We start from the raw sequence: 19,980 nt of genomic DNA on the forward strand, positions 1-19,980 counted from the left end.
ATTTTTATCACAATCACTTTATGACTTTATATACCTGTTTTGTAGGTTGACGAAGTTGGAGGCGAATTAAATCAGGATCGCACGTCATTAGTTCAGCCTGTCACAATACCGTCGACATCATCAGCCAAACGGCTATGCTATCACTTTACTCCATACTTTATTACCTTCTTTACCTGCTTTAACCACTTTGCCCTGAACTTAACAGGAATCAACATTAAGTCCCCGAAGACAACCGGAGACACAACATCAAGTCCCCGAAGACAACCGGAGACATAGCATCAAGTCCCCGAAGACAACCGGGGGCATCATTCGGCTATACAGCCTCACATGCATAAGCCAGACGGCTACACTATGACTTTACTCTCTACTTTATCATTCACTTTACCAACTTTAACGATTTTACCCTGAACTTTACAGGAATTATCATTGGAGCCTCCGAAGACAACCGGAGACATCGTCCACTTTACAACTTTATCCTGGACTTTACGGGAATCATCATCAAATCTCTGAAGACAACCGGAGAAGTATCATCAAGTCCCCGAAGACAACCGGAGACACGTCATCAAATCTCTGAAGACAACCGGAGATGTATCATCAAGTCCCCGAAGACAACCGGAGACGCATCATCAAATCTCTGAAGACAACCGGAGATGCATCATCAAGTCCCGAAGACAACCGGGCATCACTTGGCTATACTGCCTCATATGCATAAGCCAGACGGCTACACATCATCAACTTTAATGATTTACCTTGAACTTTACAGGAATATCATCAAGTCCCCGAAGACAACCGGAGACACATCATCAAGTCCCCGAAGACAACCGGAGACACATCATCAAGTCCCCGAAGACAACCGGAGACACAGCATCAAGTCCCCGAAGACAACCGGAGACACAACATCCAGTCCCCGAAGACAACCGGAGACACAACATCAAGTCCCCGAAGACAACCGGAGACACAACATCCAGTCCCCGAAGACAACCGGAGACACAACATCAAGTCCCCGAAGACAACCGGAGACACAGCATCAAGTCCCCGAAGACAACCGGAGACACAGCATCAAGTCCCCGAAGACAACCGGAGACATCGCATGGCTACACGGCCTCACTTGCATAAGCCAAACGGCTACACACTTATTTTTCTCCTTACTTCATTCCTTTATTTCATCATCTACCTTACCGCTTTAATGAATTTACCTTAAAATTCGCAGATATCATTTATCATCGAGTCCCGGAAGACAGCCGGAGACCTTATCACTATCATCTTCCAATGCAGCGGGAGATATTATTACATCCCTAGCATGCGCATCACACATTCATTCAAGTCCCTGAAGACAACCAGAGAGAACATTGGCCACACGGCTTCATTTTTCATTCCCCCAATCATATTTACGATCATTTACACTCTTTATAGTTTTACATTTTTTAACTTTATTACTAATTTTGACATGAATTTCAGTTTTGGCAGAAAATACAACCTGCAGCGACACAGCACAACGTGGAACTTTATCTTACGCAGTGAACTGGGGCAAATTTGCTAAAGAGGAATACCAAACTCACAAGCAAAGGTCACGAATCTACTCTCGAAGTCAATTCCGCCTATGTCCACAAACACGTGATACGTAGGTTAATTTCTCTTTCACATCCTCCGCTAAAACTCTACTAAATCTACTCTTCTCACCATCTCATATTCCTTTCTACATCCCCAGTGTTTCCATAACTCAACACTGGGGCATCTTTGACGAATTTACACCGTGTCTAGTAGAGTCCTACTTATGGGTGTGTTGTGCATCACATTTATAATTAGGAGGCTATAAACACGTGTTACATTCTTGAACGTCTCGTCACTTGTCTACAACCCCCTGCAAGATTGTGAATCCACAAAAACTTTCGAACTACACATGGCCTGATTCTCGTGCAACCCGAGATATGTAGGCAACTCGAAACTGAGATTCGGCCATAATTTTTCATAATTCCTTCGGCCCTCATAATATTTTCAATCAATTTTTCCTAAATCATACTTTCTTACAAACTCATACTCGTCGGTCCAAACAAAATTGGCTACTACGTCAACTTCTTCGCCCGAAGATTCTTACATCACCTCCGGTCGAAGAGGGGCATCTGTTGACACCCAATTTTGTCCCGCATCTCCTCCGAAATACCTATTTATACTTCTGGTATTTCGAGAAATTAAAAAAATATGCATTTAAGTTTTACTATAATTATTAGTCTTTTATTAACACCCACGTTTTATTTATTCTTCTGCAGTTTATTATTATCATTATTATTATTATTGTTATTATTATTATTATTATTCTTAAATTATCATCTTTTGTCATTAATTATTATTTCTTGTTATTTCCATTATCATTATCATTATCATTATTACCATTATCATTGTTATTTAGCAGTATTACTACCGTTATTTATTTGCTACTATTATTTAGTATTATTGAAACTTGCATTTCTCGACATTTCTACCAACTTCCTCACACACATCGCATTTATTTAGCACATTTAAATGATAGCGTTTGTTATTAAATATTATTGCACGGTCATTTGCAACATCATATAATTTTTTACCCGGGTCTTTTTATAATTACATATTTCCGTATTAGGTGATATTCTGGCACCCTTAATACATCGTTAATCAAAATGTGTCTCTTATTTAGAAGCCAAACTATTTCTTGCACTCGGTCCGTATTTTGACTTACCGGACCCCAAATCAAAGTCCGATTAACTCCTAATATCTTTTAGACTAAACCATATTTTTTATCTCAATTTTTTAGACCAGGCTATGTTTTTAATTCTAGACATTTCTTTCAATACTCAGTCCAAAATTTGACCCAGTCCACAAATGGACGGGGTCCGGCCCATTTTCACTCAAATTAAGGGAAAACCCTAAAGGGTTTCCCCCTTCACTCTTTCCTTTCCTTTTCCCTCCTTCTTTCCGCCTCCCACTCTCCTTTCCCATCTCACTCCGCTCCCTTCCACTCGCCGCCTCACGCCGCTCCCACTCACCCCCTTTCCCTCCTTCTTCTCCGCTCCCCACTCACCCCTGTCCCCCACTTGTCTCTCTCTCCCGCTCTTTTTTTTTCAGTATAAAAACAACGAAAACAAACTAAGAAAAGAAAAGGACGGATTGAGTTTGTTTGGGATACAACAAGAATCACCCAGAAATCTTTAGCATTTTTTAGGACTTTCATTTTGATTACGATTCTAACTTTAAGATTGGTAAATGTTCGTTCTGTCTTGGTGGACTTTGGCTGCGATAGAACTCTTCGAATCCATTTTTTGTCGATTCCTAATCTGTTAACGTTCGAGTGTAGATTCGACGACTTCGACACCCTAGTTCATTGCGCACAAAAAAGGTAAACTTCGATGCCTTATCACTCGTAAGCTTTAATTTCTGTTTTGGTTAAGATTTTTAGTTTATCCTGCTGTATGTTTAGTGATTATGTAGTTTCGTTGTTGTCGCATTATTTGTTTGATGTTTGGGAGCTGTTAGGATAGGATATTAATCGTTAGTCGAATTTGAAAGGTGTCTGTAGTAGTTTGGAGGCTTAGACTGAACTTTCCATGATTCATAATTTGTTCCAGAGTCAGATATACATATGATATACAGTAGGTTACCGGGATAAGAAGAAAATATACATTCAATATATATTCGATATACACATCACTGTGTGTATATCTTAGGTATACTCCGTATGTAATTAGAACAGGCCAGCATTGCCTTGCTTTTACTCTATTTTTTTCAGGTAATATACCCTATCATAAATGTAATCCGCTTAGATTTAAATACAATGAAAGATTACCTAACATGTCGGTATTGGTTGTTGAAATGTGTTTGTTTCCAAATCTGAATTCTATGTTTAGTTTCCTTAACAAGTCGTTTATCAAACCTTGTTCCATTTTCAGTTGGTTAGATTAAGTTCAGCATCTTAGTAGTATTACGCAGGCTACTGTTTACTTCTAACTAATTTAGTCTTGCCCTGGTCGTTAATGATTATCTCTCATTGCGTTTGTTTCTTGGAACTGAATTTGCATTTGAACTAATAGCTAAATATATCTACATTGTTTAATTTGTCCTGAATCAAGTTTAGTATCAGTCCACCATGTAGAATACTAATTCTTTATCTCCTTTTTCCTTGTAATGTATGTATGAACCTTCACTCCTGTGATAACACTGCATTCTGTTTTTCTCTTGATTTGTTGCTGGGCCTGGATGTGAACACCCTCTATCTATGCTTAAGTCAGTATCTCCTAGTATGTTTTGTATCTCTGTACTGTTTTCATGACTAGTTTGATCACAGAGTGCATGTTAATCTTAGTCAAATTCTGAAACTTTTGTGCACTAGTTGAGCTTTACCATGATCTGTGTAAAAATTTTGGGTATGCAACTGTGTTTAAATAGATTAGTAATTCCTTGACATGCTTCTGCTAGCTATAGGGTATATCAGGTATTTCATTTTTCATATTTGCCACTGTCCTATGCTTTCTTTTTGTGCCCTCATGTCTGAATGTCACCCTAATTATTCTTGCAATTGATAGGCTTCTCATCTTTTCCTCTGTGGCTACAAAATGAGACGCAACTTCTATGGACCAGATATTGATCTTATGTTGTATGTTGTCTCAGTCCTGAAACCTGAAACTCTTGGGAACACACACCTTTTCCTTCTGTTTTACATTATCTGAACTATTGGAAATTGTTCTAATTCTGTTATTCCATGGATTTTTTTTATTCGAGTGCTATGTTCGTTGTGCCCTCAATAACATTGGGCTGCTGTTTCTCCCATTTGTGACTTTATGCTTTGTTCCTTTCCTATACTTAAAAGAATAGAAATGCTTAACTGTTTTGTCTAGTTGAAGTCTGACTGTACACTATCATCCATGCTATTTTGAGTAATTTGCTTGGTTTAACACTCTTGCCTAGACCAGCTTAAGTCATGGACTTAATTTCTATGCTTAATATGTGTGTGTCATGCTAATAGGTCGTTTCCTCTTTCCTTTCTGGAAATCCTATATGCTCGATACTCTTTTGAATGTTGCTGTTATCATTTGAGTTGTTCTGAGTTTTGTTTCGAGTTCCCTGCGCTCCCTTGTCCCATTTTTGGACATGTTTGTTTTTTTTAGATGGACCATGACAGTTTGGGGTCATCCAAGCCTTTCCCGGTGTTAGCCATGCCTGGGATTCATGAAAATTCCTTGGAACTTGTGCGGCATCGGGAAGATGGAGAGGAAGTTTTCCAACCTTAACCTTTTACACATCCTTATGAATATGTATGCATGAGATATATTTAAATATACACAGAATACATACAACCTGCTGATCTGGTTTGAGTGTGTATTTTACATATTCGTTGATCATATACTAATCGTTTCCTCTCGTTTTATGCATGATCATCTCGCACACGAGTCCGAGAGACTCGTTTTCTTCCGTATTTTGGCGTTGGGCTAAAAGCCCAACATGATTCCATTCTCTATTCAGCCCAGCCTGCAGCACCAATAGAAGATAAAATTTGGGCCAAGCCCAACATCAGCAAACAGACCCGCAGCAGCGCATAAATCTGCTGGGCTTCAGCCCAGCAGTGGCCCAATAGCAAACAGCAACAACACGAAAATGGGCCTGAGCCCATTTGAATCATTTTGCCCCTTTTTTATGTGTATTTAATTTATAATTACCTGATTAACACTTTACTTATTTTATTTGCTTAGATTAGGTGAACCTTAGCGAAATCAGTGGGGTTTTGATTTTAGTAAAATAGGTAGAAAGAACCAATAATTAATTTCATAGTTTCATTTTTCATATTAAATTAGTTACAATACCTACAATATTTATCTATATTAGAACAATCGGTTTTTCAAGGACGTGAGGTCGTAAATATATATTTTGAATTAAGATCACGTTTCTAGTCTTACATCACGGATACACAAAAAATATAAACTCAAATACATTTTATGAACACACTTTTTAATCATGCATATTTTAGCGCAAATAATGTTAAATAAAGAGATAAAAATATAGAAAGAAATTCATGGACTTTTTATCATATTTAAGTCTAGGCGTTTTTATATTATCATATTCATGTAATATCATTTTTTACTTGAAGATCACTTTTGTCAAACTATCCTTTAAAAATGCTATTATTCATAAGCAAATCATCCCATTTTACAAATCTTATTTTTGAATGACATTATTATATTTTTATCTAATGCCTTAGCAATATCTTCCAGTCTCATTTAACATTTAAAATCTTCTTTTACGCAAATTATTATGTTTTTTTTTTTTATATAAGTATTACTTTAAACAACACTATTATACTTTTATTTAAAACTTTGACAATATTTATAAATTGTATTTCTAAACAGCATAAAAAATAGTCTTTTATACAAATTATTATTATTTTTACAAGTTCTATTTTAAATAGCATTCTGACATATCTATCTTTGGCCATACTTACAAACTGCTTTCCTTTTCCTATAATACTATATTTACACTCAGCCTAATTAATCATAAGTCCGGTCGGTTAACCATTGTTAATGGGTCTTAAAGGGTGCCTAATACCTTCCCTTTAGACTAATTGAACCCTTATCCAGAATCTTAAATTTCGCAGACCTTAAACAGAATTAACTTTAGACATAACTTTAATAAACTTCAGGTGTCCTAATTCACCGTAAATAATTAGGTGGCGACTCCTTAATAAAACAACAAAAAACAGGAATCACCAATATGTCGTACCTCTAACTTTTAACTCTCCGGGTTAAAATGGGGTGTGACAAGTCTCCGTCAGTGTATAACCAGTTATTTGCATGAGTCCCATAATCAGAAATAGTTATCATGCTATCAGCTATAGCCAATCTCAGTCTTGTAAATTGTTAATGTTGAACACATGTATCTGTATTTTTGGGCCCTAGGCCACAGTTTATGCATACGTATTGCTTGGGCCAGAGGCCACAGTTTTTGTGCACATTATTTGGGCCCTAGGCCACAGTTATATTTACAGTTTTACAGGTGATTCTTCATCCAGAACAGGGAGTACTTCAGCTTCTTGCTTTCCTATTTAGTACAGTCTCAGTTTCAGTTCCAGTATTTTATTGCTTCAGTTGCTTTACATACCAGTACAATTCAAATGTACTGATGTCCCTTTTTATTGCTTGGGGGCCTGCATCTCGCGATGCAGGCAACGATATGCAGGTTAACGACTCAGCTATTTAGGAGTGCACATATCAGCTACTGGTGAGCCCCAAATTCCTTCGGGGCGTTGTCAGCTATCCAGTTATTTCAGTTTATAGACAACTCTATTATTCAGTACTCTTAGAGGCTTCATAGACACAGTTCAGATAGTCAGATATTTATTATGTTAGCCTTGTTGGCAGTTGTTCCATCGTTTTGGTTTAGCCATGTTGGCTACTGTCAGATATATTTCAGATTGTCTAAGTATTTCCGCATTATGATTTCAGTCAGATCTTTAGTATATCAGCATGTGTTTAGTTGTTTCCACATTCAGTTATGTTTTGATATCACATGTTGATTCAGTCAGCCAGTTGGTTCGCTCGGTCACATGCAGTCAGGCACCGGGTGCCGTGTTACGTCCAGGCCCAGGTTCGGGGCGTGACAAAATACATTTTGAATCCCAATTTCCTTAATATCAAATTTAATTGGGTTTTGAATTGGAGTGGTCCCCACATGTCACCTAGAGTAATTTCAAGACTTATTAGTCACCCCAAGTTAATTCTTCGATATTGCTACTCATACTTCGCTTCTACTTGTTGAAAGTTGAATTTATTTTGCTGATTGAAATCCAATTTATCTGCTCAAGCTGTGTTTCTTTCTACCTTTTTAATAAGGAAACTCGTTAATTGTTGTGAATCACAGTGTTTACTGGTAAAGAAAAACATAGGCGGATCTAGGATTTGGAGGTTACCGGTGCCATACCGTTTGTTTTAAATACATGTGTTGATAAAAAATTTACCCTATTTTCGACCTTGTAAAAACAAAGTTACTATTTACAAGGTCGAAAATAAGGTAAATTTGTTATCAACACATATATAATTTGTCAATTTATAAAGACAAATGGATCGAACAAAAAATGAAATAATTATGATACTTTGGCGCAATGGAAAAAAATTAGAATAATATTAGTAATTGCATAACATATTTATACATCACTCATTTATAATTGCACTCGATGAGTTATCATATTCTAAAACACTCACTGATGGCATAATTATTTAAAAAGACCTTATAATTTCACATACATAATTTCAATAACAGAGACGAAGTCTTATGTGAAAGTCTCGACTCACAATAATAGAAAATTTTAAAAAAAAAGCCAAAGACATCAAATTAGATTTCAATATAGTTCTCACATCATCCTTTGTCGCAACATGCATTTTATTTTGTAAATTAAAATTTTTAACAGGATTTAAATCATTTCATTAAGAGTAAAAGGAGAATTTAAAAGTTAAGTTATTTCTAATTATTAGAAAGATGATATTCTTTTTTAGATAAAATAAAAAAGAAAAGTGCGTCACATAAATTGAGATGAAGAGACTAATATTTAGTGCTTAAAATAAAAAAGAAGAAAAAGAAAGTCAGCAAAAATTAAAACTAAAAAATGTAAACAAAAATTCAAGTTAAAAACTTCAACTTGGCATCAGATATGTGTAATGAAAACATATATAGTAATGTGAAAGGTTATTATGGCGCTTGTGGCCTAATGGATAAGGCATTTGGATTTTAATAATGAGGCAGGTTATGTGTTTGAGTCTGGGCGTGATCCCTCTTTTTGCAAAAGAAAATAAAAACGCAGCATAAAAAAGTCAGTACAAAGCGAGCCAAAGGATTTGAACTCGCGTCCCTGTAACAGAAAGCTTAACCCTTCACCATTGGCATCATGCCCTTCGTTCTTATGTGGGTGGCAAGTTTAATATTTTAAGATATCTTATAAATATTACAGATATATACACAAAACTTATACCGAGGTGTCTGGGTGCCGTGGCATCCCCACCATAGTGCATAGATCCGCCCCTGAAGAAAAATATCAATCTATATGGAAGAACTTACTTTAGTTTATACTTATTTCTCCTCAGCATTTTTCTTAAATAGTTTGTACTTTGTTGTAGCTGCCCAAGTTACAAATTCTCTTTTTTTCCTTTTTAGGCTGAAACCCTTTTTCTCCTCAGAATTATTAGCTTCTTTTAAGTCCTCCACAAGACTTTTATTTATTTGGGCTGCCTCCTCTTTCAATACTTCAATTTGCCCCAATGCTTCTGCCAACTGGCCCTTTACTACATTCACTACTTTGTTGCACCCAGAAGCTAATGCTTGTTGTTGACTTGCAAATTCTTTCACAGCATTTAACTCTTGAAGCACCTGCTCAAATTGACCCATCTTTTTTGCTAGAGCAGCTGATCCCACTGTTGCTAAATTCTCCTTTTCAGTCACACATATTTCCAGCTCAGAAACCAGTTGCTTTAGTCTATCCTTCTCTTCAACCTCGAATTTTAATTTGTTTTCCATCTCAATAACTTTTGTTTCGAGAGAAATACGAATGTCTTTTTCATTCAAATATTCCGAATACAGTTCTTTAAGCATGTCTTTAGCCTCCTTGATACCTTCACCGGAAATCACTCCACAAATTTCTTGTAAAATGAGGCACTCTATCTCTAAATCTTCAATTTCAAATTTTGTACTTTCAGCATCTGTATCATTACTATCATTAAGCAACTCGAATCCCAAGTTTAATTCCTCAGCTTCATTCCTTGTCCCCCCACTGAGATCCCTTAGAAAACAGGTATACACTTCTTCCCTTACAGAAGCTTCTATCAGTGAGTCTTCCATGGCTAAATGGAGATCTCCTATCTGTTTTAGCATGTCTGCTTCCGCCAAAGAATGTTGCAGCCTCTTCTCATTGGCATCCGAAACTTGGGACAAAAGGGACTGAACTTCAACTTGCGTATCTTTAAGCAAGTCTCTAAGCTGGTGATTTTCAGAAAGAAGGCTATCAAGCCTCTTCTCATTGGCGTCCGAAACTTGGGACAAAAGAGACTTAACTTCAACTTGCGTATCTTTAAGCAAGTCTCTAAGCTGGTGATTTTCAGAAAGAAGGCTATCAAGCCCCTTCTCATTGGCGTCTGAAACTTGGGACAAAAGGGACTTAACTTCAACTTGCATATCTTTAAGCAAGTCTCTAAACTGGAGATTTTCAGAAAGAAGGCTATCAAGCCTCTTCTCAGTGGCGTCCGAAACTTGGGACAAAAGGGACTTAACTTCTACTTGCTTATGTTTAAGCAAGTCTCTAAGCTGGTGATTTTCAGAAAGAAGGCTATCAAGCCTATCCTTCAAGTTACCGAAACTTAGAGTCTCTGGGGTAGATGCAGGATGTTTTTCATTCTCTACAAGGATATCATCCAATCTGAATATAATTTCTGGGATCTTCTTCCTTAGAATGTCAGATTCACCCTTATCCTTCTTATGTGGCACAACAGATCCTCCTCTAAGCTTTAGATAATCTGCTCTTCGATGAAAATATTCATCGGTTTTCTTTTGCAGAATGGACTCATGGTGTCTCTTCATTTTTGTCATTATATTACTAAAATAGGTCACCGTTTCCTCTTCTGACATGTGCTTCAACGTGGCAGCATCAAAGTTCTCAGGTATATCAGTCTTGGAATCCTCCATCTTTTCATTTCCATCCCGATTTGAAGAAGTCACATGCTCACTTGATGTCTTGCGTGTAAAGACATCTGCATCATGCGATCCATGGGAAGTCATATACCCTGTTTCTGAACTTGACAATGACTTCAAAACAGCATCCAACTCCGTCCGTAAACTAGAGATGTCATTCAACTTCTCATTTCGGTCACCACACAATTTAGCATACTGGTGCCACAATTTGTACTCAAAGTCTTCTTGCACAGTCCGAATTACACTACGCATTACCATGGCCTCAATCTCCACTTGGGTAAGATGCTCCTCCTGCCACTGACCAAGTGATGTCTTGGACCACTGTAGCATATCATCCATTCGTTTAAAGACGGTATCCACCATCATTTTCAAGTTATTTACTGTGTTGTCCAACTGAACCCAAATTCCAGATTCTTTCTCCTGTATACTCTTCCTCAGCTTCTTGAATTCATCTTTTGCCGAACTTCTTAGCCGATCAAGAAAGTCTCCCATCTTGCCATGCTCCATAAAAACATCTGACAGTGTCATATGTTTCCGAAAATTCATGCTTTCTAGCTCATCCTGCGACATGGGTGACCCAAAAGATTCAATTTTGCTAAGACCCCCATCATGAGATTGCAAATAATCCTTCAACTTGGCTAATTCCGTTTCCTTAGCCACCAGTCTCTCAGCTGCCTCTAGTTCCACCGCACTCACTATTCCCTTAATCATCGAGTCACTTACCATTCTTGATACCATTAATCGGTCATTGACATCTTCCCAGTATGTATCGAAATCCTCCAAAATCTCATCACCCAAATTCTCATTTTCCTTTGAACCATTAACCATTTTCTCAAACCCACCATTTGTCGTTCCCTCAATATCATCCTCACCTCGTGATTTTATACCATTCCCATTTCTCGCCCCATTCTCTAACACCTCTGAACTGCGCATAATAGAAGCATATCTGCATATATTTTTCCCAATATTATTACAACTACTAAACAAACAATTAAATAAAGCAATACTTCTATAAGAAAAAAGAAAAAAAAAAAAAGAAGTTTAGGCGTGTGAACATACAAGGAAAGAAATGATATTCTCCTTCAAAGCAATAAAGTTACCAAAAAGTATAATAGCTTAAATGGGTATTTGGTAAATATCACAGCTAAATGCTAAGCTAAAACAGCTCTTTAATTTTTCTCAGAGAGAGGAAGAATAAGCAAAAGAAGGTTAGGGAGTGAGCGGGAGTGATTACATAGTAGTATAAATAAATGAATGCTTAAAATTAAGATGATTTGCATAAACTACTTTCGTTTTCTTTTTTCTTGCTTTTAGGCTGATTGTTATGTTATTGGAACGTTAATTATGGAGTTTTATTCCACTAACAAAAAAAAGTTGATTCCGTACGAAGATGATCAAAGTACGTCAATTATGAAAACAATCTATCTATATCTATATATATAATACTCCATGCGGATAAAAAAGAGTGTCTACTTAGCTATTTATACACCACTTAAATGATTAAGTGAACACTCTTTTTATACATAGCCATTTGGATCAAAAAGGCTAAATGGACACTTTTTTTTATCCGAAAGAGTATAAGACTGACATATATAAGGTGACGTGACACCTTTCGAAGACTATCATTCACATTTATCTTTTTTTTCTCCTTTTTTTTTTGACTTTTCTCTATTTTTTTATTTTTTATTTTTCCGACTACTTTTATGTATCTGTGTAACAACCTTTAATAGCTCATTAATAAATACTTCACTTTTTCTTCTCCTAAAGTCTCACTAATGATATTAGCCCACTACACTCGGTCGGTTAAAGGTTAATATCTAACCTTCTATTTGCTTTCTCCACTCAAGGTCTGATTGTCTTATTTTTCTAATTCCTAACTACATAAGCAATTTTCGCACTCCTAAACTAATTTAAAGTGGTTTACTGGTTTAATACTTTTTTTTATTGTGCTCATGTGAGCAATATTTGCAGTTTTACACGTTTAGAAAGCGCATGAGAGGAAAAAGTAAGTTAATTTTTTATACCTTTTTTTCATTATTTTTTAAAAACTTTTTTTTGCCTTAATTTTATTCTTTCATTTTCTTTCTTTTTGTTTGTACATATTGGATCTTTTCTTTTTCTTCTTCTCCACTTATTACTTATTTTTTACCAAAAATATATCTGACCTGCCGAATATTTTTTTTTCAAAGGACTGAGGAAAATGAATACAATTTCAAGTGCATCCGATTTTTTTATAACCAGATTGATTAGTACATGTTTTTATCTACATAACAATATTATCCTCTATAGTTCTAAATTTATTTATTGCCACAAAAATTATCGTTACACCACCATGCTGAAATGATCACTAACCCACCCTCTTCCCAACCCATCCTTACTCTCGTCCTCCTCGCTTTAACTTCAACAAATTTGTGCATCCACGTGTAACGACTTTTAGTTAATCGCTTATTTATTTTTCTACCCTTTTTTACTTGTTCAAACTAATATACAAATTTAAATTACTTGGCTTTGTATGTAAGTTAATTTTACACATACGCCTGCAAATTTTCTAAATTAATAAACAATAATCAATCACGTACATAATATTTTGCAATGAGTATAACAAAATGAGGACTTTTTTTGGCTAATATGAAGGTTGTGTGGCAAGAGGAGGTAACCGACGATTCATGCGATCCAACCAAGAGTCATGTTGTGATTTTTTAAGGTTGTCGTCAAAATTGTTTTGGGAAGAAGGAATAAGGGGGGTTAGTGGTGGATCTAATTTGGAGTTGTTGGGTAGTTATTTATGAAGTGGGGAGAAAATGGTGAAAACAAGTAAAAATTACGTTTTTGAATTAGAAGAATGATGTGAAAATTTGAGGTAGTGTGTGGGTTGTACTACTTGCTTAAATTTGGGTTTGTTTGATAATAAGTATGTTTCTAACAAGTTTAATACGACCTTTGCAGAATTAAAATGTATCATATATGTATATATAAAATAAGTTGGAAAGGAACTTGATGGAGCAGGAAAGAAATATAATTCTGCGGTGGAGTATTACCTTGACATGGTAGAAATCATTAATTCAAGCTTGATCTTTCTAATCCTTTTGAATTCAACTTTTATATTCGTGCAAGGTTGAATTTGACATGACCTACTGCAAGACATGCTCATGAAAACAATAAACTACAAGTTAAAAAAAATGAAAAAAATAATAATCCAATACTAATTTTTACAAAAAGAAGTTTTCTTAATTACAAAGCAAACATATTGCTGACTCATTTGTTGAGTTATAATTCAATCTACTAAATTGACCACTAATTTCCGACCTTGAGTATTTGTTAGAAATTTTGCTTTTAACTATTTTCTGAAAAGTTTATACTCACTTAAAAAAGTAAAAAAAATACTAAGCTTGAAAATCCCAACTATTCTTTTTGCATTTACACACCCTTGCTTCTCAGGTAAGCATGATTATTTATTTATTTTAATAATAGAAGCCAAAGGTAAGTTATGCCTTTAGCACCTTTTTTGTAAAGCTACGGAGAGTGCGTTGAGCACTAATTTTTAAAGGTTACAAACCTACGGAAAGGCATTAATTGCTCCTGAAGAGCAATATGTAACACTACAAGAAAAAAGGCCTTCAGTGAAGGAAATTCGGTCGCAATATATCAATAACAATTGGAAAAAATTCGGTCGTCATCGGTCACTAAAAGCCCTGTCATTAAAAGTTAACGACCGGATTTGAGATCCGGTCGTTAAGATCCTTTAGCGACAGCAAAGATTCGGGTCGTTAATCTTGCTTTTAACAACAGAATTTTCCTTTCGCTAATATATCATCCGGTCGTTAAAATATTGAATGACAACACCTAATTTGGTTGTTATTAGTGCTTTTAATGACAGAAGTTTCTTTCGTTAGTTATCCATTACTTTCAACTACTGGACAACAAAATTTTCTTTCGCAAATGGGAAATTCTATTAAATATAATTACAAAAATTTCAGAAAGGAATCATTACTTCATATGCTTCCACACATCCAAATATACCAAATAATAAAATAACTATATCAAATTTCACAGCCAATACAAATAACTAAAGCATTACATTGCCAAAATTGTATCCATCCAAATTGTATGACACTATTTTTATCAACTCCTAGAAAGAGAGGATAGAATTCCAGTATATGTACATAAGACATCTTTAAACCACCCCTAACAAAACTTAATCAACTTCTTGTACTTTAACTTGCTTTGCACTTTCTTCGAGGATAGGCTATTCAGGCTTCATATTCATGATCTGTTTAAAGAACAAGTTCATGTCAGTGTGATAATAAAACTCTTACTAACAAATAAAAAGTAACAAATCATATGGAACAAGTGAGATTAATAGCTTACAAATAAGATTAGTCGGTACAAGATATTAAAGTACAATAACGGTATAAAGTTTCATGATCGAAATTGACTTATGATGAATAAATCTTACACAAGAAATGTAAACATCGTCCAAAAAAGGATGATTTTTTAAACGATCCTACCAAAAGCAAAATAAAAAGGATGACCATGAAAAAGATGTGCTTTTGAATGAACCTCATATCCTCTATGTGAGCAAACGAAAAATAATAAGCAAAGCAAATTTATATTAAATGATGGGGGTACTCACATTGTTAGGCTAATAAAAGAAGCATGCGAATAAAGATTCTTTTAACAATCATATTAAATAAACAACTAGAGAAAATAGCTTCAGTTTTCAATCACAAAATGTTGAATGAATGGGCTAACAATCAGGAGTTCTAGTAGATGAAAAGAAAATATTACCAGAATAATAGTAACAGTTGTGTATAGGTCATTTCTTTCTCTCTGTATCCGGACATGAGGAGCTGTGCGAATGCAGAACTATACAAAGATATAATAAAGACAGAATACAAGTCACAGGAAAATCATACATAATAATGAAGTCCATTTTGTGTAGCATGGGATAAAAGTCAAACCTTCAGGTCTCCAGGTCACCATCTATCTCAGGCTCACCATCTTCATAAAATACTACTTCCTCACAAAAGAAATATCTTATTGATTCAAAAAAATGTTCAAAAGGCTTACTGAAAGGAGAAAGACAATCAACAATCAAGAGTAGTTTAATGATGTTCTGGCTTTGATGTAGGATGACATGACAACAGAAAAAACATTTTGAATTAGCTACTGCAACTCAACACTCCTCAAGACTTATGAAAATTAAGAAATAGTAACATCTATAATTCTGAAACCTCTTTACAATGAAAGAACATCTATCACCAACAAGTGTTGATGATTGCAAAGCCGTCAACCCAAAAAACTAGAAAGACCTTTGATAGTTAAATAAGTCAGAGATAACATTAAAAAAGTATACAGGTCAATTCAAGCAAAATATTATCTGAAACAGTGAAATGTATGTCATAACAAACAGCTCATCAGAGTAACTCTAAGAAAACAATATTTAAAGGCATTAGTCGTTCTTACATTTTGTTGCGCATAGTTCTACACTCAAGAAAGAAATGAATAATTGACCAACTTTTGATGTTTCCTACATTTCTGCTATATTTATCAAGTCCTTGCAGAAAAAGGTCTACTATATACTGCCATAAGGCCATTTAGGCTGACCTAAAGCTGCACCTCAAATCAACGACAAATTCACTAGTATTGAGTAGAAATTGCAGAAATGAAGTTTTATATTTATCAACATTAGGACGACCGTGAGGAGCATCTCAAATAAAAAATCTAGCAATGGATAATATCAAGGTATTCATATCAAACCTTTTTTTAATTCAATGGTTACCTAATCTAATTATGCTTACTAATTCGCTAGTCACAGAACAATTTATCGAACTTTTGCAGTTGAAATTTGATGCCATCGAGCTACAATCTCCTCAGATTCTTGTGAATCACGCTAGAGATCAAATAGATGGAATAGTATGATGAAACTAGTTAGCGTGGCCTTAACAAATTGACAAATATAAGGGACAGATTTTAGAAAGATGCAGCAATGTAAAATCTAGCAAAGAGAATATAATAAGAGATATGCAGAAGGTGATGATACCACATTATGAACGGATCCCGACCTTTCCAGGTAAACCATATAATTCGTTCAAAAAATCAGAGGGTGCAGAATTTAGATCTAAAATTTAGGCTCCAGACAGTTATCTCAGGGGATTATATACAAAGTAAAGATCTTTCGTTTTTCTTTTGATACGAAATAATGAATCTGAACAAAGAAAAGATCTTTCCTTGATTTAAGAAATTCCCAAGTTTGAGATAAAAATCAAGGAACAATATAATCCATCGTTGTAGGGGCACACTGAAAGAATTGAGCCATTCACTTCAAAGGTAGACAAAGCAAGATAGATAGAAAGTTTAGAAGTTCAAACATCTAAAAGTGTTCCCCTTTCCTATGTTACTACCAATTTCATTGATTTCTTCCTTGTAGGTACTGTAAATAGCTGATGGAGTAAAAAGCAAATACACATTTTATATTTAGCCCAATTATGACATTGAAAAATGCTAATTCTATTTAACTTTAACTTGTCCGCATAGACAAAAAGACAGGAGGAAAAAGAACCTATAGCATGTAAGTTTTTCATAAGTCTTGACTACTAAACAAAAGATCTCCAAAACAAATTGTACAAAACAAATTAAACAAAGCATAAGAAACCATCAAACAATTTGTTCCAACAAATTGTTGGAAACACAATAATTTGGTGATACAAAAACTCAAACACACTGTTTTTTTTTTCTGAGTTGAGGATCTATAGGAAACAACCTCCCTACCTTTGAAGGTAGAAACTTGTTTGCGTACACTCTACTCTTCCCAGACTCCACTTGTAGATTTCACTGGGTATGTTGTTGTTGTTGTATAAAAACTCGAACCCTCCAAGCAAATACTTAAAACTCAATAGATATATTTTATATGGTAGCACCCAACACTATGCAAATTACTATGAAACTTCCACCTTCAGCACCACTATACAACTTTCAGGCAAAGAGATTTCTTCGCCTAACTTTTTAGAAACTAATTGGAAAATAAATGAATTTTGTAAACCAAGTTATTAATAGCTAATTTGCGTATTAGGAAAACAAAGATATCCCAAATTTGATATTTATAAAATTCTGAAAGTGTAATTTAACAATGATAAAAGAAAATAAAAGAAGGGATGACATTTTCAAGGATAAATACCAAAGGCAAATTAATAGAAACTCTAGTAAGATTCGTATCACTTACAAATTACAATACTCATTGTTTGATTTTATAATTCTTATCCTAATTAAGCTTATTAATTAGTGTCACATTAAAATTTGCACACAAGCTTTGTTTTTGAAGCAGTTAAAACTCTTTCAGTTTCTTTGGTTGCTCGTACTTTAAGATTTGAGAAGCAAATATTTTCGCTGTATTTTTTTGGCTGTGATGGAGAATGAGTAGGGTATTATTCTGATTCTTCTTCAACAAAGCAAATCCAACATCCATTTAGTTACAAGTGCAATCACAACCCTACTAATTTGACCAAAATTAACATGTAAAAAGATCATTTTTTAACCTTACCTTGATGAGAAGGAACTCTAAGATGAGAAATTGATGCCGACGAGGGTGACGATCAGTTATTTCTTCTACCAAAAATTTACTCTTGATAGCAATTGCAAGTTCTGGATGAGAGCAGACGGTAGTTTCTAGGGAAGAAGTGTTTTTTGAAAGAAGGGTAATGTTTCTTTTTTAGAGGAGGTAGTGGGGGTTGGGGGAAAAGCTACCGCCAATTAATTTATTAAACGACGGGATTTGTATTTTTTTTAACGACCAAATATTATCTCCTCGTTATTTTGGAGCTAAAAATTAGCTTTAACCACCGGAAAAAAATATTTGTCGTTAGAAATACATTTATAACGATCGGATTCATGTCCCTTCGTTAAGAAGTGGTCGTTAAAGATTAAGTTTCTTGTAGCGTAATAAGACATCAAAAATATAATTGATGCGATTTTGATAACTGTCTATTAATATGTAGAATTTATTCTACAATAATTTTATGAATTGGATATTTCACGGTGCTTCATATTAGCTCCTAAAGCATTAATTGCTATGAAATCAGGTATACTCTGAAAGATATGTTAGAGAAAAATTGTCTACATTATATGTATGCCTCGATTTAATCATGAAGTAAGAAACGTGAATTTGTTGCCCTGGATATATATCAGGCAAAAGCTCGTCTTGAGGACTTGATGTTGAAATTTATCTTGATATAACGGGTCTGGCAGACATCATCAAAGATAAAAATAAGGCATCAAATCAAGACCGTGCCAAAGCAATGATATTCCTTTGCCCCTTGATGAGGGCTTGAAATTGGAATATCTCACCGTTAAAGATCCTCTGATACTGTGGAATAATTTGAAAGATAGTTATATGTCACGCCCTGAACCATGGCCTGGACGTAACACGGCACTCGATGCCTGACTGCATGTGCCCGAACGAACCACACGGCTTGCTGACTCAACAACTGACACAGAATAACCGATGAACATGCATAATAAAAGTAAAGCGTGGGACCATTATGATATAATACATTATATTATAATGTATTATATTATATAATTAGGTGCTAATGTCCTTGTGATATTAGAATAAGTTTCAAGTGTGATGGCCAGATTTATATTTTGTATATGAGTGTTAATTCAACTGACCAACGTAGAAATAAATTTATTCCGCATATAGGTTAGTTTTGAAGAATAATATGCTAATCATAATTCTAATAAATTTGAATACTTCAAATCGCAAAACGCATGGTCACAAATTTGTAATGTTGGACTACATAATGTCGATGATATGTTTTCTTAAATGACTAATGATATATTGAACTTTTAAGATGAATATTCAATGTCGTCGGACTTTTGTCAGTATAGCTGTATAGGTCATTGAATGGCGACAAAAAGGAACATACACCAAAAGCATCATCTATGAAGAGATATTAGGATAGATATGCAACTATTATAACATATTATTATTTCATGTCATAAATAATGTATAATTAAAAATATTATATATCTGATTTAACTGAATTATTTTTCTTTGCAGATTTTGAAGGCACCCATTTTTTTTCCCAACTATTGCATTTAGTAATACTTTTTTACCCTTTGAATGTATGTTATATTTGTTTTAACACCAATTTTTATTTTATATAGTTTAATCTTCTCGTGCACAATTTTTTTTATTAATACTCAATTGGTCTTAGTGTGAAAAAGAAGGAGTTTCAGACTTAGACATAAAGTAGTCAAAGCGATAGAAGAAAATATATCAATAATATC

At 34.7% G+C, this 19,980-nt stretch overlaps 1 protein-coding gene and 1 long non-coding RNA gene across 4 annotated transcripts; both read right to left on the reverse strand.

The window, feature by feature from the left end:
- Positions 1–8,923: 8,923 nt before the first annotated feature.
- On the reverse strand, positions 8,924–12,037 carry LOC132623451 (WPP domain-associated protein-like). Its single transcript, XM_060338205.1, has 2 exons — positions 11,752–12,037; positions 8,924–11,638 (listed from the first exon to the last, which is right to left on the reverse strand). The coding sequence occupies exon 2, from the start codon at positions 11,623–11,625 to the stop codon at positions 9,082–9,084; it is 2,544 nt and encodes an 847-aa protein (XP_060194188.1). The 5' UTR covers positions 11,626–11,638; positions 11,752–12,037; the 3' UTR covers positions 8,924–9,081.
- Positions 12,038–14,707: 2,670 nt separating this feature from the next.
- Positions 14,708–18,476, reverse strand: LOC132622926 (uncharacterized). 3 transcript variants are annotated; one of them, XR_009576044.1, is made up of 3 exons: positions 18,233–18,440; positions 15,481–17,563; positions 14,708–14,962 (listed from the first exon to the last, which is right to left on the reverse strand). It is a non-coding gene; the product is annotated as an uncharacterized LOC132622926 (long non-coding RNA). The 3 variants fall into 3 exon arrangements; XR_009576043.1 differs by having other exon boundaries at positions 15,481–15,558; positions 15,654–18,435; XR_009576042.1 differs by having other exon boundaries at positions 15,481–18,476.
- Positions 18,477–19,980: the final 1,504 nt, after the last annotated feature.

Source organism: Lycium barbarum, chromosome 12 (genome assembly GCF_019175385.1).
Source record: "Lycium barbarum isolate Lr01 chromosome 12, ASM1917538v2, whole genome shotgun sequence".
In the NCBI taxonomy this organism is placed as follows: domain Eukaryota; kingdom Viridiplantae; phylum Streptophyta; class Magnoliopsida; order Solanales; family Solanaceae; genus Lycium; species Lycium barbarum.